At 50.7% G+C, this 17,307-nt stretch overlaps 1 protein-coding gene across 1 annotated transcript in view; it reads left to right on the top strand.

Annotated features, from left to right (window-relative positions):
- The first annotated feature begins 475 nt into the window (after window positions 1-475).
- The window catches only part of LOC134416994 (collagen alpha-1(VII) chain-like), a 97,855-nt gene continuing 81,023 nt past the window's right edge, over window positions 476-17,307 (top strand). The window contains exons 1-12 of the mRNA XM_063153644.1: window positions 476-610; window positions 2,616-2,790; window positions 3,709-3,868; window positions 4,545-4,638; window positions 5,630-5,803; window positions 7,105-7,265; window positions 9,228-9,357; window positions 11,294-11,410; window positions 11,924-12,079; window positions 13,413-13,529; window positions 15,072-15,218; window positions 15,381-15,500. Coding sequence (XP_063009714.1) covers window positions 535-610; window positions 2,616-2,790; window positions 3,709-3,868; window positions 4,545-4,638; window positions 5,630-5,803; window positions 7,105-7,265; window positions 9,228-9,357; window positions 11,294-11,410; window positions 11,924-12,079; window positions 13,413-13,529; window positions 15,072-15,218; window positions 15,381-15,500 — 1,627 coding nt within the window. The 5' untranslated portion in view covers window positions 476-534. The remainder of the gene's footprint in view (window positions 611-2,615; window positions 2,791-3,708; window positions 3,869-4,544; window positions 4,639-5,629; window positions 5,804-7,104; window positions 7,266-9,227; window positions 9,358-11,293; window positions 11,411-11,923; window positions 12,080-13,412; window positions 13,530-15,071; window positions 15,219-15,380; window positions 15,501-17,307) is intronic.

Raw genomic sequence — 17,307 nt, 5'->3', positions numbered from 1 at the left:
AGGAGAATTCTCTGTTTTCCAGAGGGAGAATTCTGCAGCAGCTCTGGGGAGTCATTAAACCACCAGCAATCACCAAAATTCCAAACTCCTGTGGCATGGTGGGCTGCATCCTCAAGGAAGTCCATCCTGGATTTCGGAGCCCGGAGATCAGGGTTGGATGCAGCTGATTCCTGATTTTCCTGGCTTTTTCTCATGGATTAATTGAAATGTGAAGTTTTCCCTGCTTTTATCCCACCACCAATATTCCATTTGGGCTTTATTGCCTCCGGTGGATGTTGGGGAAGGAGGAGCAAAGCTGAACTCTCAGCATTAGCAAAGAAATGAAGGAATTCAAGGATTTATGGATTTCAATCCCAGTTTTCCAAGCCAGGAGGAGCCTTTTCAGCAGGAGAAAAGCTTTTCCTGGCGCTGAGGGTGGGTGGGAGTGTCACCCTCAGGTGGGCCCAGCTCCAACCTCTTTCCCTCTGCAGGTGAGGGGCTCTCCAGGCTCTGTGCTGGCTTCCAAGGATTCCCAGGAGCTGCTTCCCAAGGGAAATGTTGTGTGCCCAGATCCAGATCCTTGTCCTGGCCCTGGCCACGGGGCCATTCCGAGCTGGGGCTGCTCATGAAGGTGAGTGACAAGTGACACCTGGGTCACCACAGGGACATTTTGGGGAGGAAAATCCCTTTTCCAACAGCAGATTTTCCTGAAACCACGCATGGATCTGTCAGGGTGGAGCTGTCGGGCCTTTAATTCCTGCTCAGGACCCTCTTAGGTTGGGATGGTGTGGATAACAGAGCACCTCCAAAGGAATTCAGGACTTGCAGGGACGAATCCTCTCCTTGTGCTGGCAGGAATTTCCTCCTGGAGCTCCTGGCCCAAGCAGAGATGAGACACAAGGACAGGAGGGCCCTGCAGAGAAGATCCTCAGGGGAATTCAGGGCCTGAATTCCTGCTCTGGGATTGAATTCAGGCCTGAATTCCTGCTCTGGGATTGAATTCAGGCCTGGATCTGGGATTGAATTCAGGGTCTGAATTCCTGCTCTGGGATTGAATTCAGGCCTGGAACTGGGATTGAATTCCTACTCTGGGATTGAATTCAGGGTCTGAATTCCTGCTCTGGGATTGAATTCAGGCCTGGATCTGGGATTGAATTCAGGGCCTGAATTCCTGCTCTGGGATTGAATTCAGGCCTGGATCTGGGATTGAATTCCTGCTCTGGGATTGAATTCAGGCCTGGAACTGGGATTGAATTCCTGCTCTGGGATTGAATTCAGGGTCTGAATTCCTGCTCTGGGATTGAATTCAGGGTCTGAATTCCTGCTCTGGGATTGAATTCAGGGTCTGAATTCCTGCTCTGGGATTGAATTCAGGGTCTGAATTCCTGCTCTGGGGATTCATGGAGAAATCAGGGCTCTGCTCATTATCCTGCCTCTGCTCCAGAGGAAAGTGGGGAGAAAGGGAAAACAAATCCCCTCTGAATTCCAAGACCTGGTTCCAGCCACCACACAGGAAATGGGAGAGGAAAATCCTCAAGGAAGCCTTGAATCCTTCTCCTGCTTTTTAGGGAGTGGGGATGGCACAAGGATTCACCTCCCCAGCTCCATGCAGGCTCACAAAGAGCTTTGGGGGATGAGGGGCTGGATCCAAAAAGCAGGAGGAAAAGGAATTCCAGGGAAGAGCCTCATGGATGTATTTTTTGGTCTCAGGTGGGGAAGATCCTTGGGAGCATCCCCCAGAGCTCCCAGAATTGTCCCAGGCTGGGTGGGATCCTCCTTTTTCCAACAGCCCCCAGGTTTGGAGGTGCAGATCCATCTAAACCCGTTAAATTCAACAAGGAGTTAATGGAATCTTCAGCATCAGCTCGGAAATTAGCTTAATTAAGCTGCTGTCCATCAATTAACCAAGAAACTCAACTCTGGTGCTGTTTAATTCTGGGCTGGGAGTGGGGCAATAAATCAAAGTTTGGAAATGTCTCTGGCATCATCCATGATGGATGGAGCAGGATGTTCATGGAAAATTCCAACTCCCATCCTATCCCCCTGTGATTGATAGAGCTGTCCAGGGTGGGATTTCCTCCAGAAGGTACCAATCCAAATATCTTTAACATCCCACGTCTCCCATGATAGCTCCGGGTGTCTGATCCAAGCAGGAATTCCGAGGTTTTGGGAAATTTTTGCCCAAAAAAAAAAAAAAAAGAAAAGAAAAGCCCCCAGAATGAGCTGGGATTGTCACGTTTATAGGGGAAAGGGCAAAACCCCCATTTTTGGAAAATCTCACCCTTTGGAATCCCATATTTGTTGTTTTCCTCCTCATTATCCCCAGATGCAAATGAGGGTCGGGTGAGGAAGACTCTCAAAAATCAGGATGGATGGAGGAAGCTCTGCCTTGGACAGGGACCTTCCACTATCCCAGGTTCTTCCTGGCCTTGGAGACTTCCCAGGATGGGGCATCTCTGGATGAGAAGCTTCTCCTGGGTCAGAACATTCAAATGAAGAATTAAGAGGAAATTGAGGGGAACACAACGCTCTGGGAAACACCCAAACATGGTCTCTCCATCTCCTCCCCTTTGGTGTCCTGGGAATTCGGGTGGCTCTGGGATTGTCCCTCACTCCCTGTCCCTCTTGTCCCCCAGCCTGCAGGACAGCAGAGGTGGCTGAGATCCTGTTCCTGGTGGGGCACTCGGAGGGAAGCACAGGGAAGGAGAGCTCCCGGCTGCTCCAGGATTTCATCGGGAGCGTGGCCAGATCCTTCGAGACGGGAGCAGGAGGGGTCCAGCTGGGCCTGGCTCTGTATGGGGAGACACCAAGGTGGGTCTGAGCCTCCTCCTCCAGCCTCTCCTGGGGTCCAGCTCATGGATGGAGCTTCTGCAGCTCTGGGGAACCTCTGAGCAAGAGATGAACCCTCAGCAGAGTCACCCAGAGGTGCTTGGACACAGGGAATTCTTTCAGGGCAGGAAGGATGGGTTTCACACTCAAATTCCCAGTTCAGGGCAGGAAGGATGGGTTTAACACCCAAATTCCCAGTTCAGGGCAGGAAGGATGAGTTTAACACCCAAATTCCCAGTTCAGGTCAGGAAGGATGGGTTTAACACTGAAATTCCAAGTTCAGGGCAGCAAGGATAGGTTTAACACTCAAATTCCCAGTTCAGGGCAGGAAGGATGAGTTTAACACTGAAATTCTCAGTTCAGGGCAGGAAGGATGAGTTTAACACTGAAATTCTCAGTTCAGGATAGGAAGGGTGGGTTTAACACTCAAATTCCAAGTTCAGGGCAGGAAGGATGGCTTTAACACCCAAATTCCAAGTTCAGGGAAGGAAGGATGATTTTTAACACTCAAATTCCAAGTTCAGGGCAGGAGGGATGGGTTTAACACTCAAATTGCAAGTTTTAGATCCTGGATTGTGGTACCAGGGTCTGGGGCTTGTTCCCTGCACTCCCCTGACCACTGTGAGGAGAATTTTCTGAGATGAGTTGAATCCATGGAATGGTTTGGGTGGGAAGGGACCTTAAAGACCATTTCATCCCAGTTCTCATGGGCAGGGACACCTTCCCGTATCCCAGGGTGCTCCAAGCCCTGTCCAGCCTGGCCTTGGACACTTCCAGGGATCCAGGGGCAGCCTCAGCTTCTCTGGGCAACTGGAAAAAAACTAAATGTCAACTTTATTGCTGGTCATGGCCACTTTCAGTGCACCCGTTGCTCTTTATTCCCCCCTCTCCCATTCCCAGGATGAGTGTGGAGCTCACGGATTACGTGACCTTCAGGGAATGGCTAGATGCAGCTCAGGATCTCTCCTCCAAAGGCAGCAGCCTCCACACAGGCTCAGCCCTGGCTTTTGCAGCTCAGGCCTTGGCCCACCAGGACACCCTGAGACAGGTGGCAGCAAAGGTGGGTGAGCTCCTGGGGTGTTGTCCAAGGAGCAGATGGGTCATCCCAGAATCCTGGAATGGTTTGGGTCAGAAGGGAACTCAAAGTCCATCCAGTGTCACTCCTCTACCATGGGCAGGGACACGTTCCACCATCCCAGGCTGCTCCAAACCCCATCCAACCTGACCTTGGGCATTGCAGCGATGCAGAGGCAGCCACAGCTGCTTGGGCAATTCCAGCCCAGCCAGGAGTTCCTCATTCCCAAGATCCCACCCATTCCTGCCCTCTGGCAGTGGGAAGCCGTTTCCACTTTGTCCCATCACTCCATGACCTTGCAAGTTGTCCCTCTCCACAGGGAAGAATTCTTTCCTAGCATCCAATCCAAACCTAATCCTCCTTTGAGAGCTGATCATGAGGATTTGTAGGGGTGAATCCTCTCCCAGTGCTGGCAGGAATTTCCTCCTGGAGCTCCTGCCTCAAGCAGAGATGAGACACAAGGGCAGGAGGGCCCTGCAGAGAAGATCCTCAGGGGAGCAGCTCATGGCAATGATTCCATGGGAGCTTCCTCAAGGGGTGGGGTTTTTGAAGGATTTCATTCCAAGAGAGGGATTTCAGGGATGCAAAACCCTACAGCTCCCTTTGTGACCTCCTGATGTCGAGCCCATTTCTTCCCTGGCTGTTATCCCAACCCTTGCAGGTGGTGGTTCTGATCACAGATGGGAAATCCAGCGATTCCGTGGAAGAGGGAGCCCGGATCCTGCAGGATGGAGGGGTGACAGTGTTTGCTGTGGGTATGTGTGGCCACCAAATCCTCTGTGTGACCAACCCTCGTTCTTCTCCCGTGTGACCAACCCTGGTTCTTCTCCTTGGGGAATACTCCTGATTCTCAACACTCTTTTCCTAAAAACTGCTCCCATCCCTAAGCTCAGCCTTTCCTGCAAGTCCAGGAAAATTGTTGTGTTCTTGGATATTTTTGTTGTTGTCAAAAACTGGTTTATTCAGTGAGAATCTGAGGTTTTATATCTATCAAAGCCGCTTGGAAATTCAGAAGGGGTTTGGTAAATGGTTCCACAAAAGTCAAAATGTTTTGATGTGACATTTAGGGGAAAAAAAGCAATTGAAAATGTTTTTGCTTCTGAAGTTGTCTCTTAATGGGACTCAGAGATTGACTCAAAAATGTTCCTCAGAATAATTCCTTGAGCAACAAAAGGTTCCACTGCTCCCCCATACCCAAGAGTGAAATTCCACCAGCCAAATCCTTCTCTTCCCCAAATATTTCAGGGAATGACAGCAATGGGGGTGAGATTTGAATACAAAGAGCAACCAGGTCGATTTGAACCAACGTGAGGTGAAATTGGGGAAGGATTGGTTTGTTGGGTGGGTTGTTCCCCCTTTTTTTGGTTCTACCACAGGAACGCCCTGGAATTTTCAAACAGCCTCCCAAAATCCCGTTGTCTGCTCAGCACAGGAATGTCTCTGTACCCAATGGGAAGGACAAGGCCAGATCCTGCCCTGTTCCTTTTTTTCCCCACCTCTCAGCCCATTACCAGCACTGACACCATCTCTATGACACCTCTGGAGACATGCTGACCTCTTTGCCCTGGTGGAAGAGGCTTCCCCCGCTTCCCCCATCCAGCTTGAGGCTCCATTCCTCGTTCCCTCCTTTTCCTTGGCAGCACAACCCAAAATTGGCATCAAACTCAAAGCCCAGCACGTTGCGCCCCCTTCCCAAAGCCTGCCCTGCCCCACGGATGGTGTTTGATGTCCTCTTTCCCTCCCTAGGGATCAAGGACGCTGACAAGAACGAGTTGGGCAGGATTGCTTCAGATCCCACTGCGGAGCACCTGCTTTACGTGGAGGATTTCCAGCTGCTCCCAGATGTGGCTCCCAAACTCTCTCGGAGGCTCTGCTTCACCGCCTCGGAGCCACCACGGCCTGTCAGGCACAGGGTGCAAGGTGTGGCCGGGTTCTCCCCGATCCTGCTTCCCATCTGCTCAAACCAGCCCCTGGCTGTGCTTCCGTGGGGATGAACTTCCCACGTCCCTCTGAGGGAGCTGGAGGGGTTGGGTGATCCCGGAGGAGCAACCAGCTCCTGCTTGGGGACTGTGGTCCTGGGTGGTTTTCTTTTTGGCTGCATCTCCATGGTTTGTTTGGGGATACCAGATCCTGGTATCCCTATTTTTTGATTTTTTTTTTTTTTAGAGATACCAGATCCTGGTATACCTATATTTTGATTTCTTTTTTAGGGATACCATATCCTGGTATATTTTGATTTCTTTTGTAGGGATATCAGGTCCTGGTATCCCTATATTTTTTTTGGCATATCAGATCCTGGTATCCCTATTTTTTCATTTTTTTAGGGATACCATATCCTGGTATCCCTATATTTTGATTTCTTTTTTAGGGATATCAGGTCCTGGTATCCCTATTTTTTTTTTTTTTTAGGCATATCAGATCCTGGTATCCATATTTTTTGATTTTTTTTTTTGTTTGTTTGTTTGGGTTTTTTTGATGTTCATTCAAACAAAAGGAGCAGCAATGGGATGGAGCAGCATTTCTGCTCCGTGGGGTATTTTGCTGTGGGATCATCACAGGGAATTCTGGCATCACAGCTCAGGTCTGAGGAAGAGCTCCATTCCCTGCTGAAGATCCAGAAGGAGATTTCCAGAAGGAGATTTCCAGAAGATCTCCAAATATATTTCCAAAGAGATCCTGACCCTGCAGTGAATCCAGATGTGATGGCACTGAATTCCTGCCCCTTCTTGTCTCGCAAGCTCAGGAGAAGCTGAGTTCAAAGCTTGGGGTAGAAATGGGGAGAACTTCACCTGAGACTTTAATGGGTCTCTGGTTTTTTGGGCTTCTTTTGTGGTTCTGCAGCACTTCAGGGTTCCCTGTGACATTCCATGGAAAATCCAGGCTTCCTGAGGCATTCCACGGAGAGTCCAAGCTTCCTGGCAGATTTCTCCAATGTTGGGAAGGTGCAGGGCAGGGAGGAGCTGCTGCCCCGTGCACTAACCAGGTGTTCACTGGGGAAGTGTAACCAAAAAACTTTTGGTTTCCTGCTTTGTGCTGTCAAAAAACTGGCCATAAAAACTCCTGCTGGATCGTCTCCTGTCTGGAAACAGATCCCAGGTGTCCCTGTGCTCCCAACCTGAGTGGCACCCATGGCTTTCTCTGTGTGGGATGTGTTGACTCCATCCATGAACTTCCACATGTGGTGGAATCCAATCCAAGCTCTTTCCTTTGTGTTCTTGCAGCTGAGCAGATCCTGGGCCCTCGGGAGCTGCGTGTCAGCGAGCACAGCCACAGCTCCCTGAGGCTCTCGTGGGTGGCAGCCACGGGCAGGGTGACAGGGTACCATGTCCATGTCCACCCCTCGCTGCCACCGGGGCAGCTGGAGCCAGAGCACCAGAGACAGGTAGGGTCATGTTCCCACGTCACAGGGCACCAGCTGGGGTTCAGCTCCCAATGTTGGGGTTCAGTTCCCAGTGTTGTGAGTTCATCCCGTGTTGAGGGCACAACCTAGTTAGGAGGTGGCACCATGTCCTTCGGCCATCCTGGACACAGCAGAATTGGTGGGAATTCCTGAGGGTTGAAGTGAAGGTGTAGATACACCATGGGACCTGCCAGTTTCAGTTCTCAGTGTTGAGTTCAGTTCCCAATGTTGGATTTCCTTTCCCAATGTTGTGGGGTCGTCCCATGTTGATCTCACAGCCCAGTTAGGAGGTGGCACCATGTCCCTAACTATTCTGGTCACAACGGAATTGGTGGGAATTCCTGAGGGTTGAAGTGAAGCTGTAGATCCACCATGGGATCCACCAGTTTCAGTTCCCAAAGTTGGGGGTTCGTTCTGTGTGGAGGGCACAGCCCAGTTAGGAGGTCACATCACGTCCCTCAGCCATCCTGGGCACAGCGGGATTGGCAGGAATTCCTGAGGGCTGAAGTGGAGGTGTGGATCCACCAGTTTCAGTTCTCAGTGTTGGGTTTCCTTTCCCAATGTTGTGGGGTCATCCCCTGTTGAGGGCACAGCCCAGTTAGGAGGTGGCACCATGTCCCTCAGCCATCCTGAGCACAGTGGGATTGGCAGGAATTCCTGAGGATTGACATGAAGCTATAGATCCATTCTGGGTGTAGATCCACCAGTTTCAGTTCCCAAAGTTGGGTGTTCATCCCATGTTGAGGGCACAGCACAGTTAGGAGGTCACTCCATGTCCCACAGCCGTCCTGGTGACAGCGGGATTGGTAGGAATTCTTGAAGGTTGAAGTGGAGGTGTGGATCCACTATTGGATCAACCAGTTTCAGTTCCCAGTGTTGTGGGGTCATGCCATGTTGAGGGCACAGCCTGGTTAGGAGGTGACACCACATCCCTCAGCCATCCTGGGACAGCAGGATTGGCAGGAATTCCTGAGGGTTGGAGATGTGCATCCACCATGGGATCCACCAGTTTCAATCCCCAATGTTGGGTTTTAGTTCCCAATGTTGGGTTTCCTTTCCCAATGTTGTGGGGTCATCCCATGCTGGGGGCACAGCCCAGTTAGGAGGTCACACCTCAGCCATCCTGGGCACAGTGGGATTGGTAGGAATTCCTGAGGATTGACGTGAAGCTGTAGATCCACCATGGGTATGGATCCACCATTCCCAGTGCTGGTTCCAGCTCCCAATGTTGGGGGGGTCATGCTGGGTTTAGAGGTGGCACCCAACCTTCCCAATATCCAATCCTTCCTCTCCTTATCTTTATGATGCCACCACTCCATCCCATCCAGCCTCTCTGACAGCATCTCCTGCTGCCAAGGCTGTTCATTTTGGTGAGATCTCCGTGGATTTTGGGATTTTCCATGTCCTTGTGTGAGGGATGCTGCCGTGTGCTCCAGCTCATCCCACACAGCACAAAGTTTGGGAGTAAAACTGAAGGGCACAAGATACTTGCCCCAAAAGCTTTGATTCCTAATAATAGAACAAAGCTATGAAAGCTTAAATTATTAAAGTGGAGATTATTAATTGTATTAATTATTAAAATTGTATTTAACTGGAATGATCATCCTTGGCAGCTTCTGTGTTTTCCCTGTTATTATGAGATCCCGAACTTCTGTTTCCATCTCCTGCCCTCAGGTTACATCAAAAATTCCTTCTCTGAACTTAAAAAGGAACTTTCTTGGTTGTTTTCCCTTCATTTTCTTCAAAGGAATTTGAGATCACCTTTGCCCTTATGCACTCCCCATGTTTTCTTTCCTGGGCTATTCCACAATTTGAGGATCACAACCTCTGGGTGAGGGTTTAAGAGGCTCCTGCTCATGGAAGTCACCTGGAGGAGGTGTGGCAGGTGGCCTGGTGTTCTGCTATGGGTGTGACACCCATGTCCCTTGTCCCCCTGTGTGGCAGATGGAGGTGGATGGGGACACCACCACGGTGCTGGTGACAGGTCTGAAGCCCAGCACCAAGTACGTGCTGACGGTGAGGGCCAGCTATGGAGGAACCCTCGGGGAGCCTGCGGCCACCAAAGGGAAAACAGGTGAGGGTCCCCTGGGATGGGGGCGAGGGATGGATGGAGGGACGATGGATGGATGAGGGATGGAGGCTTGGAAGAAAGGAAGGAAGGATGGAGAGATGGTGGGAGGGTGGGTGGGTGGATGGATGGATTGTGGGATGGAGGGATGAGGGAAGGAAGAATGGATGGTGGGATGGATAGCAGAATGGATGGATGGATGGATGGATGCGGAATAGAGGGATGGATGGATGGATGGATGGATGGATGGATGGATGGATGGATGGATGGATGGATGGATGGATGGATGGATTGATGGGTTTGGAGCTTCAAATTTTACTAGAGAAACTTCCATTGAGTCCTGAGGTGCAGGAAGCTCCTTGGCTTTCCAAACTCCTCCAAGAGGAGGCTGGATCCAATCCCAACCCCAGGCTGTCAATGCATTAAATCTAAGGAGTTATAGAGGTGTGGTTGAACCTTTGTCCAAGGATAAAGATGGCAAACATGGTTTATTTATATTATATAAAATTTATATTAAAATTCATGATTCCTTATGATAAATAAGTAGATTACAAGATCTTAATAAGAATTATTTACTGCACGGTAGAGAAGCTAAAACTACCAGGACAGGACAGAATCATGTACTTTATCAAAGTAATTATACCATAGTAATTACATTGAAGTAATTATATTACAGTAATTGTAATATAATTAGCAAAAAAAACCCAATGCAATTCTTGAAGTAGAGGTTGATGTCATTCACCCAGACCAATGTCCAGGGGCAGATCTCTTCTTCTGACCCTCAAGGGGTGACTTTGAGGGGTGTCCCCACCCCAAGCAGGAATCTCCATTCCCAAGAAAGGACACGGGGACATGTCAGGAGAACGTTTGAAAGTGGGACTGGACTTTCACCACCTCTGCTTTCAGGGATTTTCACAGTTTAGGGGGTTCACTAATCCCACTCTGCTCCCTGGATGAAGCCCCAATCCTGCTTAGCCCGAGGGGTTTTGTGAAGAATTATTCCTTCCTTCCTTCTCTGCCTTTTGCTCACCCTCTGTGATGTCCGGAATTGTTTGTCTTCTTGAGGGAAGGTCTCTGACAGGATGAATAAATAAAGGGGTGACTTTGAGGGGTGTCCCCACCAAAAGCAGGAATCTCCATTCCCAGGAAGGGACATGGGGATATGTCAGGAGAACGTTTGAAAGTGGGACAGGACTTCCATCACCTCTGCTTTTAGGGATTTTCAGAGTTCCCTAATCCCACTCTGCTCCTGGGATGAAGCTCCAATCCTGCTTAGCCTGAGGGGTTTTGTGAAGAATTATTCCTTCCCTCCCTTCCCTTTCTTCCCTGACTTTTGTTCCCTCCCCTCACCCCCTGCAACGTCGGGAATTGTTTGTCTTCTTGAGGGAAAGTCTCTGACAGGATGAATAAATAAAGCTCCTCAATGAGGTTTGGCTCATCTGTACTTGCCAACAAGATGGAATGTCTTTATGGGTGGAAATAAAGCCATTTGATCTCTCCTCTTATTATCCCCAACACGAGGCCAGAGGCAGGAGCCATAAATCCGCCTGCTGTGGCTGGCTGGATCCAAACGGGCTCCTCTCCCTTGGAATTGTGGCTGTGGGAGCAAAGCAGGCTTTGATTCATGGCTCTGATTCCTGCTCAGTCTGCAAGAAATGCAGAGTTTCCCCTGCCATGGGGAGATTTCCTCTGCTTTTGAGAGGATATTTCAGATCCCAGCACCATTCCCAGAGAAAACTCCCAAAACTTTCAGCCCTGGGTTGTTTCATCCCTATTGGAACAAAGGGTTGGTAGGAGGGGGATTGTTGATTTTAAGGAACCAGAGTTGGTGCTTCTCCTCTTTGCGTCTCTCTGCCCCTGAGAACAAAAGATTTTCCAAGGATTTTTCCCATTATTCCAGCACTTTCAGCTCCATTTCTGCCCTATTTTTGTGTCCCCAAAGCTCCCGTGCCTCCAGTCACCAATTTCCGTGTGATAGAAGAAGGACTTTTCAGCCTGAGGGTGGCTTGGACACCTCCCCTGGGCAAGCTGGAGGGCTACAAGATCTACATCCCCAGGGGTGAGTTTTATTAAGGTTTAATTAATTTTATTGATTTCAATCAATTTTAGTTGGTTTTTCCTATTTTTTCTTGGTGTTTGCTTTATAAGGAGGAGTGATCCAAAGGCAGGGAAGGTGCTGTGAACTCCTGGCATGATTCTGGAAAGAGTTCCAGGATAGACTTTTCCAAATATTGTGGTTCTTCCAGGATGGAGGAGACTCCTTGGAAGGACTTTTCCTTGGAAGAACAAGCTGAGCATGATGCTGTGAATTCCTTGTTTTCCCTGGCACATCCAGATGTTTTTCCCTCTCGAGCACCTGCTCTGGTTGGATTTGGGATGAGTTTAGGATGCCTCCCACTCCTCTCTGTGGGATCTGAGGGCTGGCACAGCACAGCCAGAGTTCCAAGCAACACCACATGGATTGGGAGACTCCAACCACGCCCCTGAGCCACCTCCATGGTGTGAAGACCTCCCTGGCGGGATTTATCCTCATGGGAATCCTTCACCATCCCTTTTCCCCTCGATTTTGCAGCCAACAAGCCTGGGGTGACCCTCGAGCAGATCCTGCGGGGCGATGTCTCTTCCCACCTGCTGGAAAACCTGCAGGAGGACAGGGAATACAGCATCAGCATCTACGCCGTGTATCCCGAGGGCCCGAGCCAGCCCGTGGCTGCTCTGGGCAGGACACGTAAGAGATGGGTGGGCCCTTTTGTCCCCCTCCCCATGGTTGGTACCTTTTGTCCCCAGCTGTCCTGTCCCCACCTCAGAGTTGATGCCCTCGCCCACCAGGATCTTCCCAATTCCATCCTAACTCTTCCCTTCTCTCATGGACGTCCTCAGTGCCATCCTAAAGTTTTGGGGGAATCGTTTTCCCTCCTGTTTCGCACCCACACTTCACAAAGGTGGTGCTCGGGGATGTTTGGTCCTGAATAGTCACAGGTTGGAATGTTCTCCCTCTGGTTCATGAGATGATTTCAGTCCCCTGGGCAGGAGCTCCTGGAAATCCCTCTCTTGGCATCGTTAAGGCTGGAAAAAACCCTCTGAGATCCCTGAATCCAACCGTCCCCACCTCGGAGCTGGTGCCCTCACGCACCAGGATCTTCCCAATTCCATCCTAACTCTTCCCTCATGGACATTCCCTCAATGCCAACATAAAGTTTGGGGGAATGTGGGAGATCGTTTCCCTCCTGTTTTGCACCCACACTTCACAAGGTTGATTGGTCCCAAACAGGGGACAAGGACAGATTGGGTTGTTCTCCCTCTGGTTTATGAGATGCCCTCAGCTCCTGAGCAGGAGCTCCTGGAAATCCCCTTTTTGGCATCATTAAGGCTGGAAAATCCCTCTAAGATCCCCAAATCCAACCATCCCCACCTCAGAGTTGGTGCCCTCACGCACCAGGATCTTCCCAATTCCATCCCAACTCTTCCCTCGTGGACATGGGCATCCTCAGTGCCATCCTAAAATTTGGGGAATGTGGGAGATTGTGAAGTGTGGGTGCAAAACAGGAGGGAAAATGAGGTTGGTTGGTCCCAAACAGGGGACAGGGACAGGTTGGGCTATTCTCCCTCTGGTTATGAGATGGTTTCAGCCCCTGGGCAGGAGCTCCTGGAAATCTCTCTCAGGGAATCATTAAGGCTGGAAAAACCCTGTAAGATCTCTGAATCCAACCGTCACCAGTCACGTCCCCAAGTGCCACATCCATGTGGCTTTGAAATCTCTCCAGGGATGTGATTCCACCACTGCCCTGGGCAGCTCCTCCAATGCCTGATCACCCTTTCCATCCAGAGGTTTTTCCCAAAATCCAACCTGAACCTCCCCTGTCACAGCTTGAGGCCATTCCCTCTTGTCCTGCCCCTCATTCCATGGGAGCAGAGCCCAGTCCCACCCGGCCACCTCCCTTCAGGTGTTCCCTTCACCCAGGTGAGCTGGAGGAACATTCATGGAGAAATAATAAGTTTCCCCAAAAGTCCTCCATTCCCAACTGAGGGCTCCTAGATTTTATTTCTTTTCCTCCTTGCAGTGAAGCTCCTGCCTGTGGAGAACCTCGTGCTGCAGAACGAGACCACGGACACTCTCCAGGCCCGGTGGAGCCCTGTCCGGGGAGCAACGGGATACAGGCTCACCTGGACATCAGCAGGTATGGGCAGGGTGGGATTCAGGCTCACCTGGACATCAGCAGGTATGGATGGGGTGGGATTCAGGCTCACCTGGACATCAGCAGGTATGGATGGGGTGGGATTCAGGCTCACCTGGACATCAGCAGGTATGGGCAGGGTGGGATTCAGGCTCACCTGGACATCAGCAGGTATGGATGGGGTGGGATTCAGGCTCACCTGGACATCAGCAGGTATGGGCAGGGTGGGATTCAGGCTCACCTGGACATCAGCAGGTATGGATGGGTGGGATTCAGGCTCACCTGGACATCAGCAGGTACAGGGTGGGATTCAGGCTCACCTGGACATCAGCAGGTATGGGCAGGGTGGGATTCAGGCTCACCTGGACATCAGCAGGTACAGACAGGACTGGGGATGTGTAGGGCACGCAGGGCATGGAAAGGTGGGAGCTGTGAGATTCCCAAAGTGTTGGATACACTTTGGATTGGATTGGATTCCATCTTTGTCCAGAGGGAATTGAGATTGTCTGGGGTTTGTAACTGGTGGAGCTTTCTCTGCCATGGAGATGAGATCCGGTCCCAAGCAAGGGAGGGTTTTGGTTTTCCTCGCTTGGCTTTTAAAAGTGGGATTAGATGAGCACAAACTCTGGGTCCACTTCCCAAACCCCACCTCATCCCGGGATTAGGGATGTGCTGACGGGATCCCAACCCTGCTGCACGGGAGGGGTTTGGTTTTGCTCGTCTGGCTTTTAAAACCGGGATTAGGTGAGCACAAACCGGAGATGGGGGATGTGGAGAGCAGGTGGGAAAAGGGGGATGGGGCTCCTGGTGCTGCTGGAACGGAAAATGGGGACGTGGCACCATCCAGTGACCAAAGTGGAAAAGGCATTTTCCCTCTTTTTGAGGTTTTCCTCCACGTCCTGCTGCCTGCCGCTGGAATCGGGGTGGATCCGCAGGAATCCGGGTTTAACTCTTCTCCTGCTGGGCACGTTTAGCTGAGCTGGGTTTAGCCCACAACAAGGACATTAAAACTGGGCTTTGGGGAATCGCTGGCTTCAGTTCCTGCAGGGAAGGCAGGGTGATTCCAACATGGGCTGGGCAGACTGTGAACCCCTTATGGGATCACTCCCAGACCCCAAAACGCCCGGCTTGGGGTTTCCCTGCTTTATTCCCTTTGCTTTGCAAATCCCTGAGCTGCCTCGGTGATCCCTGAGCTCTTCCCAAGTGGATGTGGATTATTTGCACCTGCACCTACCCAGGGTGGTCCAGGTGTGCCACAGGGTGGGGTGGGCTGGCCCAGGGGACATTGTCTGGGACAGAGGACAGGGGCTGAGCCAGGGGACACAGGCTGGGACAGGGGACACGGGCGGGGACATGGACTGGACAGAGAACACGGGCTGGGACAGGGGCTGAGCCAGGGGACATGGGTGGGGACAGGAGACATGGGATGGGACAGGGGACAGTGTCTGAGTCAGGGGCCAGGGGCTGAGTTGGGGGACAAGGGCTGGGCCAGGGGACAGAGTCAGGGGACAGTGTCTGAGCCAGGGGACACCATTCCCTTCACAGAGGGCAGCATCCAGGACGTGACCCTCGGCAGCTCCTACAGCTACTACATGATCCAGGGGCTGGAGGCGGGCATGGAGCACACGGTGACCATCAACCCCATCTTTGGGGACATCGAGGGACCGGTGGTGACCGGCAAAGCCACCACGGGTGAGTGTCCTGCAGCAGGGGTGGCGCTCAGCCCATGCAGACACGGGAGGTTCTGGCACAGAGCTGGTGTCACTTCTGTCACTTCTCTGTGCCGTTGGGTTTGGGGAGCTCTTTGGAGCTGTTGGGACCTCGATGGAACTGGGGGACTCTTCTCTTCTGCAGTGGCTTCCAGCACTGTCCAGATGCTGAAAGTGAGTGAGATTTCCATCAACAGCCTCCTGGTGTCCTGGGATTCAGTCATGGGAGCCACCGGGTACCGGCTGGCCTGGGGTCCGACACCAGGTGAGATCCCTCTCTGCTCTCCTGGAATGGGGAGAGCCTCAGGAGTGCTGGGAGTGGGGCAGGTGCAGCTCATGAACTGCTCCAAGCAGCCTCTCCCACAATTCCAGAGCGTGAACTGAAGCCAGGGATTATTCCTGGCCCTGAGGTGATGTCATTACAGAACATGACACAGCACAAAGCACCACGATCCCATCGCAGGAGTGTGATGGTGTTCACAGGGGATTTCAGACTGGGGAAGAGATGAGGATCTGACTCCATGTTTCACAAGGCTGATTTATTATTTTATGATATATATTACATTAAAACTATACTAAAAGAATAGAAGAAAGGATTTCATCAGAAGGCTAGCTAAGAATAGAACAGGAAAGAATGATAACAAAAGCCTGTGGCTCGGCTCTCTGTCCGAGCCAGCTGGGCTTTGATTGGCCATTAATTACAAACATCCAGCATGGGCCAATCAAAGATCTACCTGTTGCATTCCACAGCAGCAGATAATCATTGTTTACATTTTGTTCCTGAGGCCTCTCAGCTTCTCAGGAGGAAAAATCCTAAGGAAAGGATTTTTCATAAAATATGTCTGCGACACAAGAGAGCTTTATTATAGCAACACATTGCTTTTATACTTTTTCAAGATATTTGCATTCACTGAACAGACACATTGACTGCCTGTTGGTTATAGGAAAGAAACAAAGTTCTCAGTGGGTGATCAAGGAGCCACATCACTCTGTGAGCCAGCTGGAGTCTGTATCTCTTAACTTTCTCTCCTCCATCACATCTCCATGGTGACAACCTTGGTGTCTTCCTCAGGAGAGATAAGGGGCTTTCCTTATCATCAGGAGGCCTTTGCTGGCTCACAAGAACAGCACAGAATGTCTTTCCTACAAGGTACCAACCTGGCCCCAGCCCCACACAGTGAGTCCCCAGGAAGGAGACAGGGAACATTCCCAAGTTCCTGTGGTCCCTGGATGTGAGATGGTTTGGACTCAGTTCCTCTCAACTGGTTTGGATCACTTAGATGTTAAAATTCCAAAATAAATAACCACAGGAAAACTCTCCCTTGCCCTGGTGGACACATGGAATCCAAGCATCCCTGAGGCTGGAAAACACCTCCAGGTCCAACCTGTGCCCAATCCCCAAACCTTGTGATGAAAGTGCCACCTTCAGGTGTTCCTTGGACACCTCCAGGGATGGGCACTCCAAACCACCCTGGGCAGCCCCTTTCAATGCCTGAGCATGCTTTCCATGAGGAAATTCCTGCTGAATTGTCCTGGAGCAGGTGTCCCCCATGAGGAAATAATTGTCCTAGAGCAGGTGTCCTCCATGAGGAAATTCCTCCTGAATTGTTCTGGAGCAGGTGTCTTCCATGAGGAAATTCCTGCTGAATTGTCCTGGAGCAGGTGTCCTCCATGAGGAAATTCCTGCTGAATTGTCCTGGAGCAGGTGTCCTCCATGAGGAAATAATTGTCCTGGAGCAGGTGTCTTCCATGACAAAATTCCTCCTGAATTGTCCTGGAGCAGATAACTTCCATGAGGAAATTCCTGCTGAATTATCCTGGAGCAGGTGTCCTCATGATAGTGGAACCATGGAAAAAGTTAAAGATAGAATCTAAAAATGTTAGGCTTTGTGCTTTCCCAGATCAACTGCACCTGCGTAAGCAGTATGATAAATTATATAATTGTTAGATGTGATGATTGTTTAGTAATTAAATGCAATTATTATATAACCATAAGAAGAATAGTGAGAAACTATGTTGGAAATTCAGAGAGGGGCTAAATTTATGTATACAATAGAACAATATAAGTTTAA

Source organism: Melospiza melodia, chromosome 4 (assembly GCF_035770615.1).
Source record: "Melospiza melodia melodia isolate bMelMel2 chromosome 4, bMelMel2.pri, whole genome shotgun sequence".
Lineage (NCBI taxonomy): Eukaryota > Metazoa > Chordata > Aves > Passeriformes > Passerellidae > Melospiza > Melospiza melodia.
Note: the sequence above shows the minus strand (reverse complement) of the source record. Positions and strands in the feature narration are given on the sequence as shown.